At 33.4% G+C, this 23,469-nt stretch overlaps 2 protein-coding genes across 2 annotated transcripts in view; both read left to right on the top strand.

Annotated features, from left to right (window-relative positions):
* The window catches only part of LOC135076829 (peripheral plasma membrane protein CASK), a 374,414-nt gene that overhangs the window by 311,817 nt on the left and 39,128 nt on the right, over positions 1 to 23,469 (top strand). The gene's annotated exons all lie outside the window — the stretch shown is intronic.
* Positions 1,866 to 6,992, top strand: LOC135076826 (uncharacterized). The gene is made up of 3 exons (XM_063971294.1): positions 1,866 to 1,978; positions 2,283 to 2,468; positions 3,016 to 6,992. Coding segments are annotated over exons 1-3 (543 nt in total). The 5' UTR covers positions 1,866 to 1,976; the 3' UTR covers positions 3,371 to 6,992.

Raw genomic sequence — 23,469 nt, 5'->3', positions numbered from 1 at the left:
TTACCGTTTTTAGCACAACCATACCATCACCTTTATGTAACACCATACCTTGAGATTTTTTATTCAAATAAAACAACCACAACCATAATTTATTATAAATTGAAATAAATTAAGACCTTTTTTACTACGATTATTGATGATATAAATCAATTCTTCTTCTCGTCGAAGTTTCTTATCCACGATTTAATTAGTTTATTAATTAAATCATGTCACTGGGGATCTGAAAAAATAAATAAAGCTTTAAATAAATTGTGAACAGTTTAAATACAGAACCGAAACTTCTAACAATATTGCAAAGTTATTAATAAATAAAAAGGTTACCTGTTTTAACCAAGATCTATAACGACGTTTTCTGCTTATTATTGTAGATATTTAATTGTCTTGCTGAGCAGTAGGTACTCCTGAAATAAAGAGAACTTTTTTTAATCGTCAATAAAATCTGTAATAAATATTAGCAAACAATTATCTATTGATTTTAGTATTTAAAGATTTTTATTTGTGATATAAATTAAATATTTTGAGTAACACTATAATCAAAGCGAAGAAAGTTTTCTTTATAAATCAATGAAAAAATGGTTTATTATTCATAATTTAACCACGTATAGAAAAGAAAAAATTCTGCACTGACCCCAGATAGCTTGGGAACAGCAAGCGAGTGATGATCTTAAAGAGGTATCAAAAAAATGGTAATCTCTCTCACAAGTTAAACGAAAATCATGATCCGAAAGTTATCCTATAAACTTAAAAGTATATGAAATATATAATTTCACTTACATTTTAGGAAATACTGCACTGGTTTCACAGAGTTTTTAAAATGTGCACTTATACTTTTTAATTATTACGTACATGACGAACTTGCACTCGATGAAATCTAATGTCACACTGTACGTTGCATCGCGTGGATCGTGGGAATGTACGAGCTGCAATTTATAGTCCAAGAGTAAGAGTTTTATATATTTATCTGTAAACCTGTTCATTTTAAAATGGTTTTAAAGTTTTGTTTCGAATTTTTGACATTTTGCATTATTGTAGGTACATTTATGACTAACTACTATACTACTATAAGTACTTACCTCTTTCTAATATTGCAAAAATAAAATAATCTTAATCATTTATTTCATATTTAATGAAAATGTATATCAATATTTAACCAATCTGAAAATAAAATACATTTTATTAAAATGTTCAATAAAACATCGATTTAAACATCTCAGCTCCTGGTCTCACACAGCTTACTTGCGGATTCAGCATTAAATGCTTTGAATGTGTGTGCACGACATGTAACTTTAGATTTTTATTGTTTACTTCGTGTTGCATTGCAAGTTGAAACTAATAATTCTTTTTATCTTTCTATGTGACTCAATGGTGACTGATACATAATGCTTCTACCGTTAAATCTACCTTTATAAAGTAAGTCAATTTTTTTTTCTAAATGCCAATGCATTGTAAAAAAGATGTTAACATTGTGAGGAAAAATAAAATCGAATAAAATCGTGAGTAAAATTAGTTGGTTTATTAGTTTTCTGTTGGAAGCAGACTCAAATCAATGTAGCTTATCACAATTTAACTCTTTACAAATAGAATGATGGAAATTCGGTACTTGGAATACTACATAATTAGTATTTGACTAGCCATTTAAGAAATTAACCTACATACTTTAGATTCTGATTTCACTTTTACTGCAACATAGTGTAACACAATCATATTTCCTTTAAACGTAACATCAAAGTATGGGTAATATTTTAATTCAAAAGGTAATACCTACTTGCTAGTGATTTTTTTTCTGTGCTTATCGAACATAAAAATACGGTCCAAATTTGTATATCATTTTATTGTTACTTTAGTTTTAATTAATTAGCTTAATTTTTGCTGACAATTTATTATTGATCACATAAATACAGAATTTCACCGCAAAAAATTAATTACTTTGTGAGATTCTTTGTGAATAGCAAGAAACAAGCTCCCGATTGTGCAAAATGTGAGTAAGTACTGTTATACATTTATTTTATACTTAGTTTGTTCTGACAAATAATTTTCAAGTAATGTTTTCTTTACTGAGTATTTCTTTACATGTTTTCTTTACTTTAGTATTTGTGTAGAGAACCGCGATGTGTTTTGTTAAGCTAATTGGTCGCGGGTTCGAATCCCGCAACCATCAATATATCTAGCTAGCATAGTATGTATCTTTGTATTTGGTAGTGTACTTAAATGTGTCATTACCGTAATTAGACAGTGGTCATGATTATTAGGAAGATAGACTAATGATGATTAATATTTTATAGGTCGGATTCTGAGTACGCATCCAGCATTGAAGACGTGGCCCCATTAGAGGTGGTGCCACCACCGCGCTCGAGCAAGAGCAAGTCCAAAACCAGCGCGTCGACCTCAACCGCTTCTACGCCTGCGCCTAAGCCGAGGAAGCGAAAGCCTGCCGCCCATTCCGTTGCGAACGTTGAAGCCCTAACTAGGTAAATTTCCACCTTTATAATCTAACTAGCTTTTGGCTGCGGCTTCACCCGCGTAAAATTTAGTATATCACAGATCGTCATAAATTATAGCCTATATGTTATTCTGGGTTATAAACAATAATACTGTAAAGTTTCATCAAAATCTGTTCAGTGGTTTTTGCGTGAAAGAGTAACAAACATCCTCACAGCCAGACATCCACACAAACTTTGCATTAATAATATTAGTAATAGTAAGATTTTAGTAATAATATTACCAAACTCCCTCATAATTATTCTACAAGCACTTAATTTTAATATTCCCTAAAAGGTAAATTTTTAATTTACAATGAGTTTACGAGTACTTACATAAAAATCTAAGCGAATTAAAGTAAAATAGTACCTAATTGTTTAAAGTACAACAGCTGATCTTTTGACAACTTTTTTGTACAGAGCATTCTTATGTGTGTTTGTGTGTGTGCAATAAAACCTTTAAATAAATAAAACTAACAAAAAATATATTCTATTGATAAAAATAATCATTACTTAAATAAATGTCTATTGTTCACAGACCAAAGAAAACGAAGAGTTTGTTTTCAATCATTAATAAGGACGAGCGGGCAAGTGCGAAGGAGACAACTCGTAGCATCGCATCGAGCTTTACATCGCGGGTGTCTTCGGGCCAGTGTCGTCGGACTGCAGTCACCAGCGGCGAGTTCTACATAGATTTGAAAGTCTACAACACCGACGATGTTAAGAACGTTCCACCCGAGGAGCGTTACAAGAAAGCGCTTGCAGCGGTAAAACTCCAATGCGGTGAACAATCCCAGGAGTGGGAGGCTCTACAAAGGTTTATAAGTAGCGCTTACGTAATTTTTGAAGAGTGCGAACCGACTTATTACAGTAATAAAATAAACATTAAATAATTTTTACTTGTAAATAAACATACTTATTACACAGTTTTAATATTATTTTTTACATTCGAATTATTCAACATTATTTCTAGTAGGTAGGTATAGAGACTTTATTGTTTATTAACTAATTCTTGGTTCTAAAATGCCTTTCTGTACTATTTGTAACGTGTCCATAGGTTCAACCTCTTGGGTAGGACACTTGCGGAGTCGCTTGCACAAGCAAAAGAACTCCACCCAACCACACAGTGATGGTGTGGAAATCGTAGGTTCTGCATTTCGCTCTCGAATCATTTCTTACCGATTAGTTGCAAGTGAACTTGACCAAACTTCTATAGATATTTTCTTTAATTCTATTCATAACAAAATAAAATCACTTTTAGATGATGCTTTAAGAGTACATACTTGCATCAAAGTGAATTTTGAATTATTTAGCATTTTCCTGTTATTCAAAAATAATATGCAGGAAATGAAATCTTTTGTTACAAAGAATTTTATACTTTACCACAACTATGATTTTGATAGTTTATTTTCTAAACTAGTGAGTATATTGAAAAAGAAAATGGAAGAGTTTGAGGAAAGCGATAGTGGTTGGGCTTTTTTAAGTAATTCACATTTAGAAATAAATGTCAATAAGTACCAACCATTAGGTGGGTCATCTTATTTAAAATTACCTAAATTTATTCAAAATAAGAAAGCATGTATAAATATTCAAAATAAAGACCAGTGTTGCTTTTTATGGAGCGTAACAGCAGCTCTTTACCCTGCTCGAAATCATCCTGAACGAGTCTCGTCTTATCCCAATTTTAAAGATGTTCTAAATATCAATGGGATATCTTATCCCGTCACATTCTCAGATATTAGGATTTTTGAGAAAAACAATCCTAAGTTAAGTTTTATCATTTATGGTCTAAAAAATTCTAAAACCATTATTGGCCCCGTATATAAATCTGAAAATACCAAAAACAAAAAAACTATTCATTTGCTAATGTTAGAAAATGACGCGACGTCACATTATTGTCTTATCAAGGACTTGTCGCGGCTTGTCAGAAATCAAATAACAGCTCATCATGGTAAAATTTATTTCTGTGATACATGCTTAGTGTTTTTTACTACTTTTGATGAACTAGAAAATCATTTATGTAGCGGGATCGTCACTGTATTACCTGAAAAGGGGACCGTCATAAAATTTAATAATTATGACCGTAAACAAAATGTTCCATTCGTCATTTATGCAGATTTTGAGACAATTTTAGAAGTGCACAAAGACAAATCTGATACGCAAAATACAAAAACGCTGCAGCACCATATACCCTCAGCGTTTGCGTACAATATAGTCTGTACTGTAAACACTAGCTATAATCGGTATGTATCATATCTCGGTTCTGACTGTGTTTCAAAATTTATAGAATCTCTTTACCGTGATGTTCGTGAAATTCATGCAATCTTATCTAAAAATTTGCCTATGATTTTTACCGAAAAAGATGCATCCGAATTTTTGCAAGCCACTCGCTGTCATATATGTGATAACTTTTTATTTTCAGACAAAGTGCGCGATCACTGCCACATAACAGGATTATATCGTGGTGCAGCCCACAGATATTGTAATTTACAATACAAAATACCTAAGTTTATTCCTGTATTTTTCCACAACTTGGCAGGTTATGACTGTCATTTGTTCATAAAACAATTAGGTGAAATGCCTGGAAATATTAAGATTATACCTAAAACTAAAGAAAATTATGTGTCATTTACGAAATTTGTTCCGATTTCTGATCAAGAATTTATACAATTGCGCTTCGTAGATTCATTTAAATTTCTTGGCACTAGCTTAGATAAATTAGCAAAAACTATTAAAAAAGAAGAGTTTGATCATTTACGCACGCATTTTCCAATACCTACCCAATTTAATTTACTTACTCGCAAAGGTATATATCCCTACGAATACATGGATAACTGGGATCGGTTTAAAGAGCGATGTTTACCAGAAAAAAAAGAGTTTTACAGCTCCCTTACAAATGAGCATATTACTGATGAAGATTATGAACATGCTCAATCAGTTTGGTCACAATTTAACATCAAAAATCTGGGTCAATACACTAAATTGTATTTGAAAACAGACGTTCTCTTGTTAACTGATATTTTTGAAAAGTTTAGAAAAACTTGCAAATTTCATTATCAATTAGATCCTGCTTTCTATGTAACCGCTCCTAGTTTATCATTCGATGCAATGCTTTACAAAACTGGAGTCGAGTTGGAGCTCATAGATGACCTTGCCATAGTGCGTATGATTCAATCAGGCATCAGAGGAGGAGTATGCATGTGTTCGCACAGGCATGCCAACGCCAATAACAAATACATGAACGAATACGATCCCTTAAAACCAGATACCTTTGTAGTTTACATAGATTGCAATAACTTATACGGATTCAGTATGTGTCAATCTCTACCGCTGTCGAATTTTAGATTTTTAAACCAGACAGAAATTGAATGTCTTGATATTGTTAATGTTCCTGCTGATGCAGAGTATGGTTTCATTCTTGAGGTTGACTTAAGCTATCCGAAAGAGTTACATGACAGGCACAATGATTTACCATTTTGCCCTGAGAAATGCATTCCACCGGGGGGTAAGACTTTTAAGCTCGTGCCTAATCTTTACGACAAGTACTTCTACGTCATCCACTATGTTCACTTGAAAACATGTTTGAAACATGGGCTGATATTAAAAAAAATACATCGAGTCATAACGTTTCAACAAAGTCCTTACTTAAAACAATATATCGATCTAAATACGAGTTTAAGACAACAGGCTCAATCTACATTTGAACAAGACTTTTTTAAGTTGCTCAATAACAGCATTTTTGGTAAAACCTTAGAAAACAGCGAAAAAAGAGTTAATGTACATTTAGTTAACGAATGGAGTGACCACAATAATGTAACAAAAAAGAAAATAACTGCCAATAAATTAATTGCAAGCTCTAGTTTTCACAGTGCTTCAATTTTCACTGAAAATTTAGTCGCAATACAAACAAAACCTGAACGGGTGATTTTGGATAAGCCAATATACATAGGGTTTACGGTGTTAGAGTTATCTAAAAGCCACATGTATGACTTTCATTATTCAGTTTTTGAACCATCGTATAAAAACAAATTACAAATGTGTTACACGGATACGGATAGTTTCGTTTACCAAATTGAAACCGAAAACTTTTACAAAGATTTAAAAGAAACCTTCTTACATTATTTCGACACAAGCAATTTTTTCAAAGAAAATGTATATGGCTTACCGCTTCTAAATAAAAAGATTCCTGGACTTTTCAAAGACGAAATGGGAGGAAACATTATAACAGAGTTTGTTGGATTACGTTCAAAGTTGTATTGTGTAAAGACCATTAATACTACAATTAAAAAAGCAAAGGGAGTAAAGAAGAGTGTTGTTCGCGATATACAAATATCAGACTATAAAAAAACTTTGTATCACGGCAATATAGTGCGGAAAACAAATATTTTATTTAAGTCAATCAAACACAACATTTTTACTCGCAGTCTCAACAAAGTAGCGCTATCCAGTAATGATGATAAACGTTTTGTTTCGGCTGACAAGGTGTCAACAAGAGCTTGGGGGCATACATCCATTCTAAACATTTAGCTAAGCATAACATTGAACCAAGAATTAGGTAATTAAAATTAAATAATAATACTTTCCTTAGTTGTACGATTTTCTTTATTATAATAGATAACCTAAGCTAATTAAGATAATATTAAGTTTCAAATAAATGTAATTAATTAATAAGGTACCTACCTATAAATAAATGATGACAAATTATTTACTTGGGTTTTATTGCTTATACGTAAAGACATTGGTTCACATTAACTCAATAAGATCATGTTTAGACATGTTTTAAAGTGTGATATTAATCATCGCATAGAAACGGTGAGATCGTAATATGACATCGATCACACGTTAGGAATCAATTTACTACATTTATTTTGCAACGCTGAGGAAACTTTTACAGGTTTGGACATGAAGTTAATTAATAGCACGTGGCATAGCCGGTGCGTCTCATGTTACCTATTTGATATAAGCAACCAATAGATTTTATTTAGTTATCAATTCGACTTTGATGCGTTCAAACTTGTTTGGGTTAAAAGTTAAAATGGCTCAACGTAGTCACAGTCATCTTACCTCACCACAAGCCAGCTACGTTCTTTCAATCGATAGTAGAGTCCCCAAGCACGTAATTAAAATTGAAATTATGGAAGCAGTGGAAGTGTCAAACGATGAAGTGGACATTCAAAGTCGTGCAAAAACTCAATACATTGTGTACGAAAATTGTGATGATGTATATTTTAGCGCGCTGCAACTGATGTCACACATCAGTTCCAAACTGCGAGACCGCAACGAAAGACCTACCTTGTGAGTGGGAAATAATTAATTATCAATCAGGTATGTAGTATTTTAGTATTTTTAAGTGTTTTATTGTGTGGTTAACTATTTACCTAATTATTAGTTAAAGCAACTTTATTACAATTTATTCTCTTTATTCTTTACAGAAAATGACTGACGTATATGATGATTTTCCTCAATACGCTCAAGACCCGTTACAACAGTTCACTCAGCAATACAAAGATTTATTTGGGGTGGAATCGACGCAAATTGATCAAAAACGTAAAAAACGAGTTTCTCCAAAAAATAATAAGCGGATAACTCCAAAATCTTTTGTGGTGTGTAACGAACAGAAAGGCTTCAAAATGATCCAGATAAAGGTGGTGGACCTGGTCTGCGAGCGTGACCGAGCAAATTCGAACTCATCATCATCTACGTCAGATGCTGACAGCGAGTGCGTGTTACTTAGTGCCCAATACGTAGTCCATGACGCAGTGGACGAAATAATGGATATGACAGAATGTGTAATTAAGAAGATATCAAAAAAGTTAACTGGTTCTAACTTTTAATTATGTTTTTTAATATAGTTGTAAATGTAATGAAATAAATTATTATGCAAAAACGATGTTTTTACTCAGTTCCCTAGGAATACATTTTTAGGTATAAAAATAAACACAAAGTTTAATTCCATATTTCAATTATTTATTACAGTAAAGTGAATATTTATTAATTAAACACATTGTTATCTACACACCATTTCTTTAAACTTAAAACATTTCGTAACGCACAATACTTGTCATGATAAAAACAATTAAATAAAATTTTATCTTTACAATATAGTTCATTAAGACTATTCAAATTAGGAGTACCCTTACGAGTTATATCAATAACACTATTATTATTATTACACAACTCTTGCATCCATTTTACTTTTTCTTCCCCTTTGACTATAATTTTTTTATTTTTCAAAAAACCAGTCATCATTCTATGAAATTCTCTGTAGTCTATGTAGCCCTCACTCCATAAATAGCCTCTATTTCTTTCGATCCAACGAACACATTTCTTTTCTTCATCACTCAGTGCAGAAAACGGATACGGGGGCTTTATTAAAAACACATAGGTATACTCTACATTAGCTACTGCCATTTCTTTAACCAAGAATTTATTATTGCTGTCCTTAAACCCTTGCAAATCAACGATTACTGTATTATAATTATTCATGATAGTTTCTTTACAATGTTACTCAAAGGCTTATATTCGTATAAACAATCGTTTAAAATCAGGCAGTATGCAGCTGTTTTATCTGGAATTTCTTGGTCTGTCTCAATTTCGACTCTCACATCAATAGATCCTTTCAGTGTTTCGTGTTGTCGTGAACAGTCAATAACGAATAAAGGGGCAACGTCTCTAAATTCTTTTAAACTCAGCAACGGCTCTGAACGACGTCCGTGATACGACTGCTGAAATCTTGTATATTGTTCGTATAATAAAGTGAACTTGTCATCTGAGAAACTGATGTTCAACCCTTCATAGGGATAATACGACGAATTTAAAAAGACTCTTACATCACGTACATGACAATGATCAAACTCTGCCATTGACAATTGACTGTTGTGTTTGCGGTTGGTTTGTAAGGCTATTACAACAAATCGCGGTTTCTCTGTTTGGGATGCAGTTTTGATAGACCAAGTATGCTTACGTGTTTGAGGAAGTAATGGGTATTCATACAGATCCCAATTACGAAATGCTAGAGGAATAGCACGATCTTTCTCTAAATGCTTTAATAAATTTATTCTTTCTCGATCTGACACTTTGATATGTGGCACTCTCCAAATAATTTTACTAATTATAATGTCATCTACAACTTCTCCTGTATTTAATTTGATAGAATTAAGATTCGTATTGCTTCTAAGTAACACTAACTCGTGTTTACAGTTCATGATTATTTTTTCATAGTCTTCTGCGAATCCTAATATCTTGTTTAGCGGAATGGATAAGGAAAACGCCCCACCTCCAGTATTATTGGTTCCCATAGTTGACCAACCCCAAACTCGTGCATATTTTGATTCATTTTCATTTAGCGATAGATAAGATTTTATTGTTGTAGTTATACCTGCATTTTTTATTTTATCTATTTCTACTCCATTCAATTCATACCGAATATCTTGAAATAGGAACAATGCCGGATTATTAATGAAATGTACCTCAGATATTTTTGCTTTAGTTGTGGTGTTATAAACATTCACTTTCCCCTCGATATACAAACTACTAAGTGAAGGCAATACGTATAGATCTTGTTGATTAATAGGAATTCTTATTTCATCATTCTTGTTGAAACTTGTCACGTACGGTTTGTATGAATGATATTCGAAACTTTCAATGCTGTTGTCGTATGATGTTTGTTGAGATATATTTAGAATATTCATTTTATCAACCCGATTAGCCTTAGAAATTCTTTATTGGTCTTGGTAAGCTTCTTTTTTAGTTGAAACGGTGTGCTTTTGCGAGATGATCTTCGAGGAATGGCTTGGGTATACGACTGAGGGGGGTTTTTATTGAAATTTATCATTTTTTCTGAAATGTAAATACAGCTGGACTTCTTCACCTCGTAAATTTATCTCTTTATTGTCAGCGTCCAACAACCGTATATTGATAGCACTTATAGAATTTTGATTAACAGGAAAATAAATTAAGTTCTTAGGTATCTCAATTATTCGATAACCAGGTGGAACATTAGGCACAAATTCATAAATAATGTGACTGGCTTTCCCGTTTACAAAGGAACCACTAACTACGTCGCATTCGATTCTCACAATGGTTGTTGATAGAATGCTAACAGGGTACTGTGAATCAGTACTTATATTAGCATGTATTGTCTCCATTCCAAAACCTAGTATTTTACCAATTGATTCACTTTTATTAAAATGAACATCTTTGGAGCAAAAAAGGTTTGTCTTCAATGTATTGTTATTGCAAGTTAGTTTTAATACAGTGTTCTTCATATTGTCTTTTAAATAATCACAAATATCCTGAAGCTCATAAGATCCTTCAGGAATTTCGATGATTTCATTTTCACCATAATGAAACTTATTGTTTCGTTTATCGATATTAGGAATAGAGTTAAAAGTTGAGAAATACAAAAGACCGCATTCATATTCTCCTCGAAGTTCCAAACTTGGTGAATAATTTGTTGGCTCCACTTCCAGTTAAAGATACAGTGAAAGACATTTTTATACTAACACATTTATTTATTTCGTTTGCTATTTAAATGCTTTTTCCAATAATTTCTTAAAAATTTTAGACACAAATGACCACAATTAGTAGTGCCATAAGCTTGATGTCTTACATAATTGTAGTTTATAGGCAAGGCATACATATATTTCATTAATTCTAACGGTGGTTTTAAATTACCAAAACTATCATAATATTCTACGTAATTGTTTTGCTTTACGAAGGCCACCCAATGCGTACCTGGATTTATGTTGCTATCCAAATTTAATATTCCACATTCTATTTTTCTAGGTTTCAAAGGTAACGTATCTCTCATGTAAACACCGCGAAAGTAAGGAATGTCATTAGCATGTTCCAAAATATCGAGGTTAGTGAGCGCACGTCTAGGTAGCCGCTTAATCAGTTTTTTGATGGGTTAAGATATAACCCTGCTCCTTTTTTATGAGGTTTAATATATAATCCTTTTCCAAGAGCCACCGCTTCCATCATTCTGTTATGTCTTTCAGATTCTTGAAGACTCTTCTGTGCAGCTTTAGAATCATTCACAGCTTTTGCTATACCTGCTGCTCCTCCAGCTAGTGAACCTAAAGCTGACAATCCCGCAAATATGGGAATAAGTGGTAAAAGTCCTCCACACTTTGGAAGAGGAATGATACGTGGCAAACGTATTCCTTTCTTTTTACTAAACAGTTTCTTTGCAACTGCATAAGCATATTTTATAACAGAGTTTTGATCCTTGGATTTCATTTTTTTCAATAGGGACTGTATTTTTTTCACACCTTTCTTAAATGATTTCATGCCACTGCCTGTTCTGATTTTTGCCTTCATAGCATTTTTTACTATCCATGATGCAATTTTTTCTCCTTTTCCAGCATCTTTCGATTTCAATCTCCTTTGAGCCATATTCAAAAGTTCCAAGTCGGCTTTGCGTCGAGCTCCAGGATCTTTATTATTGTAAGAAATATCGTGGTGCATGCAAGCGTTATCTAATTTGTTAACCCCTCGATCGCCTTTTAGAATCCGTTTTTGAAGTTTCGTACCGGGACCACAAAATTGATACCCAGGTATATGTAACTCGAACGGCAAATGATCTACCAAGCTATTGATTACACCACTGCCTTCCTTCATCGGTAATCATCTAGTGTCCCAAAGAGAGATCCTGTGTTATTTATATACTTATCTAAATCACTAATTCACGTTTGTCTACCCAACTGTTCTCTTTATCACTTAGTCCTAACCATTTTACAAAAAGTTTGTTTTCTTTTTTCTTTATAACTTTTTCAATAAGGTAGATGTCTGGAAATTTAGTTTTTTGTAACTCGTATCCATAAAAAGAGCCTAGAATATTTTGGTTGTATTTGTCTTTTATTTGATACGTTTGAGGATAGGTATCATTAATTTTTACGATTTGAAATATTTCCGTAGACCAATTAGGGGTATAACCTTTATAGAAATCTCCTTTGTATTTACTTATACGAACAAAATCGTTAACTTTAAAAGTGGATCCTTGACGTACTGTCTTTGGCTTTCGGGTTTTAATGATATTAGATTTAACTAAAGCCTGATTCGCATGATTAACATCAATCGGTTTGAACTTTGTAATGCGGTGCAAAGTGTTGTTATAGCGATGCACCACGGAATCTAAATTACATTGAAACCATTGATATCGTCCGCACAGACTGAATGTTTTGTAAAGATGTGATTTTATAGTTCTTATAACTCGTTCTACTATAGAGGCTTTTTTAACAGAATATGTGGAATAATGGTTTATGTTGTAATTTTTCATTAACTTTTCAAAAGAATTATTATAAAACTCTGTACCCAGATCTGTTTGTAAATTGTTTGGCTTCCGTGTTGATTCAGATAATATACTTTGCATTGCATTTGTAACATATTGTTTAGATTTTGCTTTCAACGGTCTTACCCATACAAATTTTGATAAAGTATCAATTACTACTAGTACATATTTATATCCTTTATTATACGATGAATATTTTTGAAAATCCATAAGATCCGCTTGCCATAAATCATCTATTCCTTTAATGTTAGTATGACGGCGACAGAAATTTCTTCTTGCTGGCTTGTGGAGCTCGTTAACTATGTCTTGTTTACTCATTCTTATCAAGTTTTGAAGGTAACATAAGATCGATTTCTTTTTTTGTGTAATACAATTTACTGAAATTGACACTAGTTAATTTTTCTAAATTATTTAAATATTTTTTAATGTTGGTTTGAATTGATTTCATTTCATTTTTTAGATCTTGAACATATTTATCGACATACTCTTTATTTACAGCCTCGTCATCCTTTTCAGGAGTTGGTAGTCCTTTTAATCTCGATGATTTTAAATCAAAGTCGCCTGCATCTGACTTTACTAATGTGTTGGTAGGAATGTTATTAGAAAATTCAGATAGTCGTAAACGCTTATGAACGTGATGACCAAATTTATCTATATTCATTGCCGTCTGCTCGGCTTCTGTAGTTTAATGGTACTGTTGAATCCTCCAGATGGTAGCTTTATATATTTTATGTCTTTTATAATACCAGCTTCATGCAGTTCTTCTATTATTGCATAAATTTCATTATTAACTCCAGTGTTACCAGCTGCCCATGACCCGAGTAGTAATTTTAGCCTTTCTACTAATTCATTCGGTACATCCCAATAAACTAAATCAGTATCCTTCTTAACTTCTTTCAATATATCGATGCCTTCACCTCGCGGGAGACTTTCTACACTACTTGCGTGACTTCTAGAGAACTTAAATAAAGGTTTAATCACGTTCATATATTTAAATCCTTTATTACTGTTTATTGGTTTAAATGGATCGAAGTTACGTTTGTGTGCATTGGTATCTATAAGTACTAATTTATAATTTTGTAAATCCTCGTTTGTAATTATTTTTAAATTTGGTGCCTTTTGGTATAATAATTCTTTCAAGCCTGGAGTTTTTTTTAGGCTACGGCTTCCAATTTTCAAAATGCGTCCATCGTCATAAACACGTGTATTACCGAGCATCAATTTTCCATTAACATTTCTAACACCAAAAGGAATATTTTGCATTACTTCAGATGACACAGACCATGATAAAGAATCATTAGCAATACTTGGTGATGACTGAATAGATTTAAATGAGTTGTCATGGACATCGTGTTCATGAGTGGGTGATGTGGTGAGGGTTTTGTTAGGTGTTTTACAATCATCATTTTCTAAAATTTCTTCATAATCATTTAAATTTTCCTCGTTGTCAACATCCGTTTTGTAGTAATCAAAGTCTTCATCTGAATTATTGGATGACTGGCTTTCGATATGTTTAGTTCTTTTAACTGACTGGATTGGTTCTGTTTCTTCTTCGTTGTAGCGTTTGCCATCAGGTCTACTACTTAATAGTTTAAGAGGGTTCACAATAGGTTTAAATATTGTTTCCAGTGTCATATCATTTTTCATTTTTGAATCTTTTAACATTTCTACTTTTCTTTTCACAGCTGACGCTGACTTTAAAATTTGTTCCTTAAGGTTCCGCTCCATTGTTACGAGTTCCACTCTGTTTGACTTCTCAATTCAAACTAGTTTGTTGGAACGTAAGTAACAGTTACTTATATAAGAAATAAATAGTTTAATCTACTTTAATGAATGTATCAAACTTCATTCTATAACAACCATTGTTTCGTTCACAATCCTTATTTATGACCACATAACTGTATGGCTTACCCCACACAGTTGAACACATTTCACGGAACTGAGTCCAGGTCATGTCAGACCCTACATGCTCATCGTAAATATGCCTTAGATTAATGTTGTCTTGTTTAAATAATATGATAAGGTTAGCATTATCTCTTACTAATTGCTTAGGTATTCTTGAGTAGGTTTGATTAATATAAAAACAGTCAATGTTTTTATGTCGTCCCATAGCAAAATAATCACGTATATTGTTTTGATTTTCACATGCAACATCATCAAATACGAAAATGGATTCAGACAAAGCGTCATGTGGACTTAAAATGTCTTTATTATCACTATATTTGAAGTAAGATATGTCTGCAACTTTTTCCAATACTTTTTCCAAAAACTGGTACTTAGGTTGATACAAGGACTTTGAATAAACATATAAGTTGCGAAAACGTGGTCCATCACGGTGTAGCAACAGACTAATTACAAAATTGGTCTTTCCACAATTTGATGGGCCAAAAACAATGCTGCGAATAGTATTTGGTAATAAATTACCATGACGTTTAAACTCTTTCGAGGATACTGGACAAATACATTGTAATTTAAGAGATTCTTTTTGTTTCAGAAATCTCATTACAGTTTTTGGTTTAAACTCAACCGTTCTGATTGATAGGTTTTAATGGAATGATAAAAACTTTGTTGAGTTTATAATTTTTATAGGAATTTTGGAAGATAAAACTACTTTCAACACTCCGTTCGTAGTGTATTATTGGGCATTCTGTCAAACCAGAGTGAGCGCAGCGAACGGTCGGAAGCGAAGCGGACGACTGGGGGACAGAATGCCCAATAATACACTACTTGAACATAATATAGAAATTCGATTACCGATACCTTGTTAATGTCAATCAAGAATGATTTTGGTTTACCCGTGTCAAATCAGACCCTTAATTTAGACAAATGCTAAAGTTATGTTTTCCTAATGACCCGTACCAAGAAACAGTTTATAAAGACGAAAGTAAAGTAATAAAACACACGACGTTAATCATCCGAATTTTGACACCAAGTTGTGCCTACAACGTGGGCTCTTCAACAGTTTCACATTTTAAGTGCCCCATATGCGGGCCAGCAATCTTGCTTGTTAGTGATGTGAGAAGTACGTTTGTATCGACTTTTACGGTTATCATAAAACTGACACCAGTTTTTACGATGGAAGATAGGGTAAATTGTTTCCAATTACTGAGAGGTACTGCTCGTTCTTTCTTACATTCCAAAAAAAATCAAGAGTCATTAAAAGACATCGTTAAGAAAACAGTGGTTTTGATTTCGGAATGTATAAAATATCTCAATTTGATCAGTAGGTACAGACACTAAATATCTTGTTAATCATACCACGCTCACTTGTGTTGACTAATATGTATCAAACAGCTCCTTATTTAATAAAGAAATCATCCTACGCTTCCTGCTACCAGCTTTGTTCCATGTTTTACCTACAAAGATTCTGAAACACGTTTTAGAACAGCTTATAAACTAGCCGGTCTACTACATCACTAAAAGTCGCCCCGCTTTCTGCACAGTAGCTTCTCAAGTACAGCCATTGTGTTTAGACCTCCGACCATGGCAGCCAAGACAAATGCTCTGCGCCCACCACTACCGGCTCAAGGAAACATGTTTTGGTTACTTTAGTTGAGTAGCTCAACTACTTAACGTTACTTAGTTATTTTAGCGGTGTGTACACACAGTATATGCCAGAAATAAACAACGTATGTTGATAGAGCCTGGAAATTATTACAGGGATTATCTCCAAAGCGACGCATATGCTGCGGGATATTATGAAGGCGTAAAACGTGTAGGAGCCCACTTTTCTCTCGCTTCAGCATAATCAGCTGATCCATCATTTCAGCATGTAAATCCGTTTATGCTCCTAAATGCGTTTATGGTTTGTTTTTTTTCCTTCCTCTTTTTGGTTGTGTCGTAAAAGAATCTGCGACGCTGTGGAAAATTCGGTTTTCTTTAGTTTGAACTCTAGTTAATTTTGCTATATTTTCTTGAATTTAGATGTAGGTTATTTCCGAGTGACGACAAATATTAAAACGCGTCAGATGTCACGGGCTTATTATTAATGATGCCTCTACCAAACGTAATTAAATTTCCCTGTGACAGCTTTTTTGTAAAAAATGTAACAGATGCTTCCAAAATTTTCACATTTAGTACAACGTTAGAGGACTGCGAAAAGAAAACGAGGTTGGGAAAAGTAATGGAACTATCTAGAAAGTTCTGATGGTTTCGCCTACTGTGCTCAGAATTTGCATGAGTTATGCTCTCAGTTTTGACGTCTGTTATTGCCCAAGTTTTAGATTAAGTCGTTATCGACTAGAGATAAACACATAGATCTGTGTCCGTTACGTTAAAAGGGTTATACAATTTGAGGATTTGCCGCCCCAAATATTGTTTGATCTAAAATTGTATCTTTTGATCTCAATTTTGGGCACATTTGGGACACGATGTTTATGATCGACGATAAAATGTTTGATCTTTATTATATTTCCTCCAAATCAAGATTTTATTTCTTTTCGAAAAGTTTTTGGCACAGTTGAAGGAATTTTGATTTTCTCTACACATTTATCGTTTTTTAATGTGTTAGAATTTGGCTTAGCAAAGTCTTCGAAACTGTCTTTCCTAGCGTCGGGCATATCAAATGTTTTACGATATCACTTGGCTCTAGCCCGCCATTAAAGTTACTGCACTTTCAAATATTCTCAAGGAAGCCTATATTTTCTGGAATTTATATGAAAGTTTAATAATTAAAAGAGGTTTATTGCTTTTGTTGAACACCTTGAACTTTGTTGGCGTTTCATGACAGGGACATAAGAAAATTGTTATTACTTGCTTAGACGGAAATTACTTCTGAAAGTCTACAAGAGACGCTTCAGTTGCGGCTGTAAGGATGAGTCTTCAACTTTTTGTCGAAAAGATAACAAAATGAAGGCATTCGCATACCAAAGTAATTGTTAGCAGGGTTCTGAAATGATACAAACATACCTGTTATGCTTTATCTGAGCATAATAATAAATATACATATTAGATGTAAAGGACTTTGGGCAACATTGTGATTAGATATAGACGTTTTCACCATGTTGATCTTAATTTTAATTAAATATTTGAAAATAAGATAACTTAGGGATTAAATTCCAATACTTTACGAATAAAGAGCTGTTACAGCGCTACCTACGATGGAAATGGTAAAAGTTTCTACAAAGTAATTAATCTCTTAACTTTGATGATTCCTAATTTGGACAATCCTTCACTCAGGCTCAGTTTGATTGCTTCTTCAACTATTTCAGAATATAATACAGACATTATTTATAAAACCGATGCTAAGTTATCTTAAGGAGAAAACAATTGCATATAAAAGTGATTATAATAAATACTCATGATGAAGATTATTTTTTACTCTGTTCTACTCGTGCATTACGATATACTTTCTTACATTGATCATATTTATAGTGTCTATCAATCGTATAAAAAACATTTCGTTCAAAACCTATCCGACCGAATTCTTCATAAAATAGTCACGGTGGTGAAATAAATAATCCTTTGTGCATGAAATCCCGAGAGGTTTACCGCAAAGCGGCGCGGCTTTACGTTGTACCCTTACAAAACATTGTTTTTCGTCAGTTATTTATGTTTTTATACAACAACATGCTCTCATCCTCCCTTTGTCACACAAACACATTAATAAATCTCTACAATTGACTTGGTTAGCCCTACTATTCCCTCCGGAGCAATCTAACGGAGATAATTTGTTTTTGTTCGCGTATTGGGTTAGCCAATTAAACCATTCGAATGTGAGATTAAACTGGGGAACATTAATCTTAGTTGTGCAGGTATAAAAAGTATGAAAGTCATAAAAAGCGCTAATAAATTTTGACACCCTCTTGCCTTTGGGAGATATTATACCGGTCATTCCGGGGATTTCCCTGATTTATTCCTTAAACGATAATGAGCTCGGAGTTTCCGATGAAGGCAAGGGAGTTTGCATTGACTGATTTTTGCAATCAAAAGAAACGTTATCCATTTCTTACTGAGATCTCCTGATCTTAGGACAAAATGTGGTCATTAAGCAACGTGGGATGACGAAGTGGTAAAATTATATTAGTTTAAATAGCTTGCTTATTATCTTCTTCCGATCGCCTCAATGTTTTAGCTATACATATTAAATCAAATCAAATCATTTATTGCATTACATGTGTGGTTTCACAGTTGGTAAATGGTAGGGTAGTACATCACATGCACCCTGTAAGGGCATAGCAAAATTATGTGTATTGCTTCACTGTTAATACATAAATATACTTCAATATTGTCACAAGAAGCCTATTTTACCAGAACCAATAAACTTATGCTAAGCTAGTTTTCTTCCCGCAAAATGATTACATGTAGGTTTGGGAGAGCTCATGTATTTTATATCTGAACTAAATTGGGGGCGATATTTCTATGCTATTATTTTCTGAATATAATAGATTCCTCAATCTCACATACCTATTGCAATATTTAATTTTGTTGGTTTTGTATTTACTATACCTGAATTTTCGTTTCGTTCGTTTCACGTTTCAAATAGACTTTTGATGTTTTATTAACTTAAATTAACATAGAAATTTATAATCGGCAAAGTTCTTCGTCAAATAAAATACTTGTTCAAGTCAATTAAGAGCAGCTTACAAGATTATCTCACTTTCGTGTCTGCCGCCGCCGTTCGCGACAAACAACTCCTCCCCACTGTTTATTGTCAAAACAAAAAACCTAGCTGGCGCAGCATTACCCACACTTCCAACGGAGTTATCTGGAATATTCCGCAAATTTATAGTAACATTACTACGAGTTCCCGCATTATGTTAAAGGGCCCGCAACGTTTTTATGAGCGAATCGCCAAATTGTGGGCCACAATTTTACCAAATGTGTGCAATTATTTCGCTACTAACACCTGAAATCTCGTCAGAATTACCCTCATAATCATGTAAGAACCTCTGCGCGTTGGCTTTCATCTAAAATTCAATTAATATTCTCTGAGCCTTACACGTCGACGGTTTGTCGCTTATACACATTATTTCAATTCTCCAGATCCCCCAGGATGATATAGGGGAGAGTGTTCTTAAGGAATAGCAAGTGTGAAATTTAGTGCTCGACTATCGCTAAGTTAATGGTACTTTATTTTGATATATGATGTCAAACTTTTTGGCTGAGCTCATACGCGTTTTTTGCACGTAGGATGCGAAGGGTTTTATTTATTGTACGAGCTCGTTCGTACGACTCTTATACTCGTATTATGTCATCTTGTTTGGGATGAACCCCATTTAGAAACAGATTTCAATATTTAGTTGTTTCTGCAAAACATCGATTTATTATTAAGTCCATTTCGTTCGCATATAAATCGGGGACACCCGTGCTGGCCTAAACCTTGGATCGGAAATTTATAGTCAAGTTTACATGTTCAATGAGTCGGATCATTGATGTTTATACCCATTCCCTTTGTCTCTCACCATGATAGTGATGTGCTGAAACCGTTTTATGGCATTACTACTCGATAGGGTTTTTTTATAAGTTTATACAACGATAGTTCTGTAAAACCATAGTTCTGAACTGAACTCTAGTTCAAATAACAGAAAAATCATAGTTACATACATTAAGTGACTAACTTAGACTTCCTAAGAGAGACTTATGAAATTATAAAGAGCAATATCGAAAAGTCCAAATTCAGTTAATACTTTTTTTGAGAAGTAAACTGTAATACAATTAACACTTTCAAAATTGCTTCCTTTAAATTCAGAGAAAAATTTGACAATTATTTATAAGTGAACCTTAACCTTTAGCTATTTTTCATTACGTTACATTATTGAAAAAATTCCCGCTACAAATGATGAATCCATTCAGTGACCAGTTCTTATAAATCGATTCAGTAATCGAATCAAGTAATTGGTCACGTCTCTAGCCGGTGTTCAAAACAACTTCATTTATTATTCGTACGTGATGTTTAGTTGTTATTATTGTAGGTAGTGATAGGAACGTATGTCCCGCTAAGTTTGTATTACAGTTTACGAATGCTTTAAGCTCAGTTAGATGTTTATCTTCATTTTTATCTGTGTTCCCATCTATGAAAGCACTGTCTTCATCGTTTAGTGTTGTTGTTTTGGGAAAATAAGCTTTGTCATAATGATGTGAACTATTTGTATTTTACGGAACCTTGTTATATGATGTTATCGCTACGGATGTAGTTTTGTCAATAACACAATTATGGAAGTAGATTTTATAAGGTACCTATTTATTAAATTTTATTATTTTCTCCTCTTAACCATCTTAACTTAATCATCAATATCAACATGAACTCAAGTTTAACTAGGTATAATTTTGTTATGCAATTTTGTTTGAATAAACTTAATAATTATGTCAATAAACAAGACCACTCCCATTGCTTAAAAAAATTATAATTTTCAATAGAAGACTTGATTTGATAGTCGCTCTGAACTCGTGAATCCAACCTCACGGAAAATTTATTCTGCAATTCCTTCTTTTAGTTCCACCTGAACTCCTAACATTTTACTTAAATTCGCCATAACGTCCAATTTATTACCGTCCCCTAATTACGATTCATTAAAAATTTTAAAACTCCTTTTAAGAAGTGTCATTAGCTCTGAAACTTTGCACAATGGACACAATTGTGTCGTTATCTACAATTGATATTTAACTTAATTTGAGACTATTGTAACTTTTAGACAAGCATTTATTGTTCAACATTTTCTGTCAACTTAAAATGGTAGCTATTTCTTTGAATTTGAAACTAAAAGTTTAAAGTAATAGATCAACTCTTCAGAGTTCTGAGACTCAAGACCCCTCAGAAAACAAATTAAGACAAGACATTTCTAAATGTATTTTCTTTGAATTCTAGGAGACTATTCTTCAATGTGCTTCGGAATTTTATCTTACTTGAAGCTCGGGTATGTCCTTGCAACCCTTTTCTTTCTCTGCTATCAATACTGTCAAATAAATAATTCAACTGTATATCGTGAAATCTAAAGCAACGTCTTCTGGCACCTATATCTTTTGGCCATAGTATTCCAGCTATTTTTCTAGCTTCGGCTTAATCTTTCGCTTCTCGGTTTCCTGTTCAGCAATTCGAGCTTTACTGTGAAAGACATAAGAAAACCAATTTAAATATACCAGTCGGAACATTCCGTCGGTTCCCTTTCCGACTCGGTATCTAGAGTTGTTTTGTTTTAATTCTTCTATCTGAGAGGTTTCCCAACGTTTATTAACATTCGACTCCAATTGTTTTACAAAAGAATTTTTGATGTTGCCCACAATATTGCTAACTCCCTGTTTATTTGATATGAATAACAATTTTGCCATTCAAGAACAAAATTGGTCTCTTTGTGCTTATTATAATTTAATCACAAATCACTATTAGGTTACAAAGTATCCATTACTTTATCCTCCCCTTTGCATTCAAGAGCACATACTCATATCAATAAGATAGATTGATGGTTAAACGAGTATCTACTAACCTCGTTCTGACTGCAAAAACATTCCCTTTAAAGGGACGATCGCCAAAAACCTCTGGTCGTTTGAGGATATTTACTGCTAATGTGTGTATGGAACCGTCCAAACTGTCTGTAGTGACAGATCGAAAAAGGCCTCTGCTTATCTGCGGGCACATAACATTAAGGCCGGGTAGCAGAGAAAATGGCGAAAATGAGGTTTTCATTTTTCATTTTTGAGGTACTAAACAGTAAAATTAAAGGCTAAGATTTTTATTGGGCATAGTTGAGGATATTTTCGAGGGCTATTAACGGATGGAAACACGATTTGATGAAGTTGACTCGATAGAATAAATTCCCAAAGTTACCTCTATTCGTTTTCTATTTATGGTTTTATTTTTAAAATAAGCGATTTGAGATTCTAAATCTTTTACTAAACTAAAGTTCAGAAATAACTTGAGGGCTTTTAACGGATGAAATTTTTATATTACGTCTTATTTAGTTACTATGTTAAAAAATGTGGAAAAAATCGTCCATGACGGCTTGGACAATCTCAATCAGTCGCGCGGTGGCGCTTACGGAGGACGGACGCGTGTCAGTTTTTTGGCCGTGACAGTTCGCGATTTGTCAATATTTTTGACAATGATGACTTTGATGAGTCACAGTATAATAATATCAGTGTTACTGGAGAAAGCTTAAATTTTTGATAATTAAAAATTATCAATTTTGTCTACCTATTGAAATTTAAATCGTTCGCATCCTTTTAAACGAAGACTCTACTCATGATACATAGTACATTCCTCAAATATGAGACAAAACCAATGAGTTAAAATTACATTTTAATAGTACCTACATACAATCGTCTTACACTCTTTAGAAGAGCACACTGACACAAATAAATAATAAAAAATACTGTCTTAGGTCTGTAGCTAAAGGTCTAAGCTGTAAGATAGAAGAATCTTCTAGCCAAAAAGATGGCAGATGCAGCAGATGTCAACGGATTAAAAACTGGAGTTCATATGACTCCTTGTAGACTTGAGTCTCTAGAGCGTCCCTTCCTCCACCATGCGTAAAAATTTTCACAAAAATACTGTCTAAGGTCTGTAGCTAAAGGTCTAAGCTGCAAGATAGAAGAATCTTCTAGCCAAAAAGATGGCAGATGCAGCAGATGTCAACGGATTTAAAACTGGAGTTCATGTGACTCCTTGTAGACTTGAGTGTCTAGAGCGTCCCTTCCTCCACCATGCGTAAGAATTTTCACAAAAATACTATCTATGGTCTGTAGCTAAAGGTCTACGCTGCA

Source organism: Ostrinia nubilalis, chromosome 12 (assembly GCF_963855985.1).
Source record: "Ostrinia nubilalis chromosome 12, ilOstNubi1.1, whole genome shotgun sequence".
Classification (NCBI taxonomy): domain Eukaryota; kingdom Metazoa; phylum Arthropoda; class Insecta; order Lepidoptera; family Crambidae; genus Ostrinia; species Ostrinia nubilalis.
This window is presented reverse-complemented; position numbering and strand designations above follow the sequence as displayed.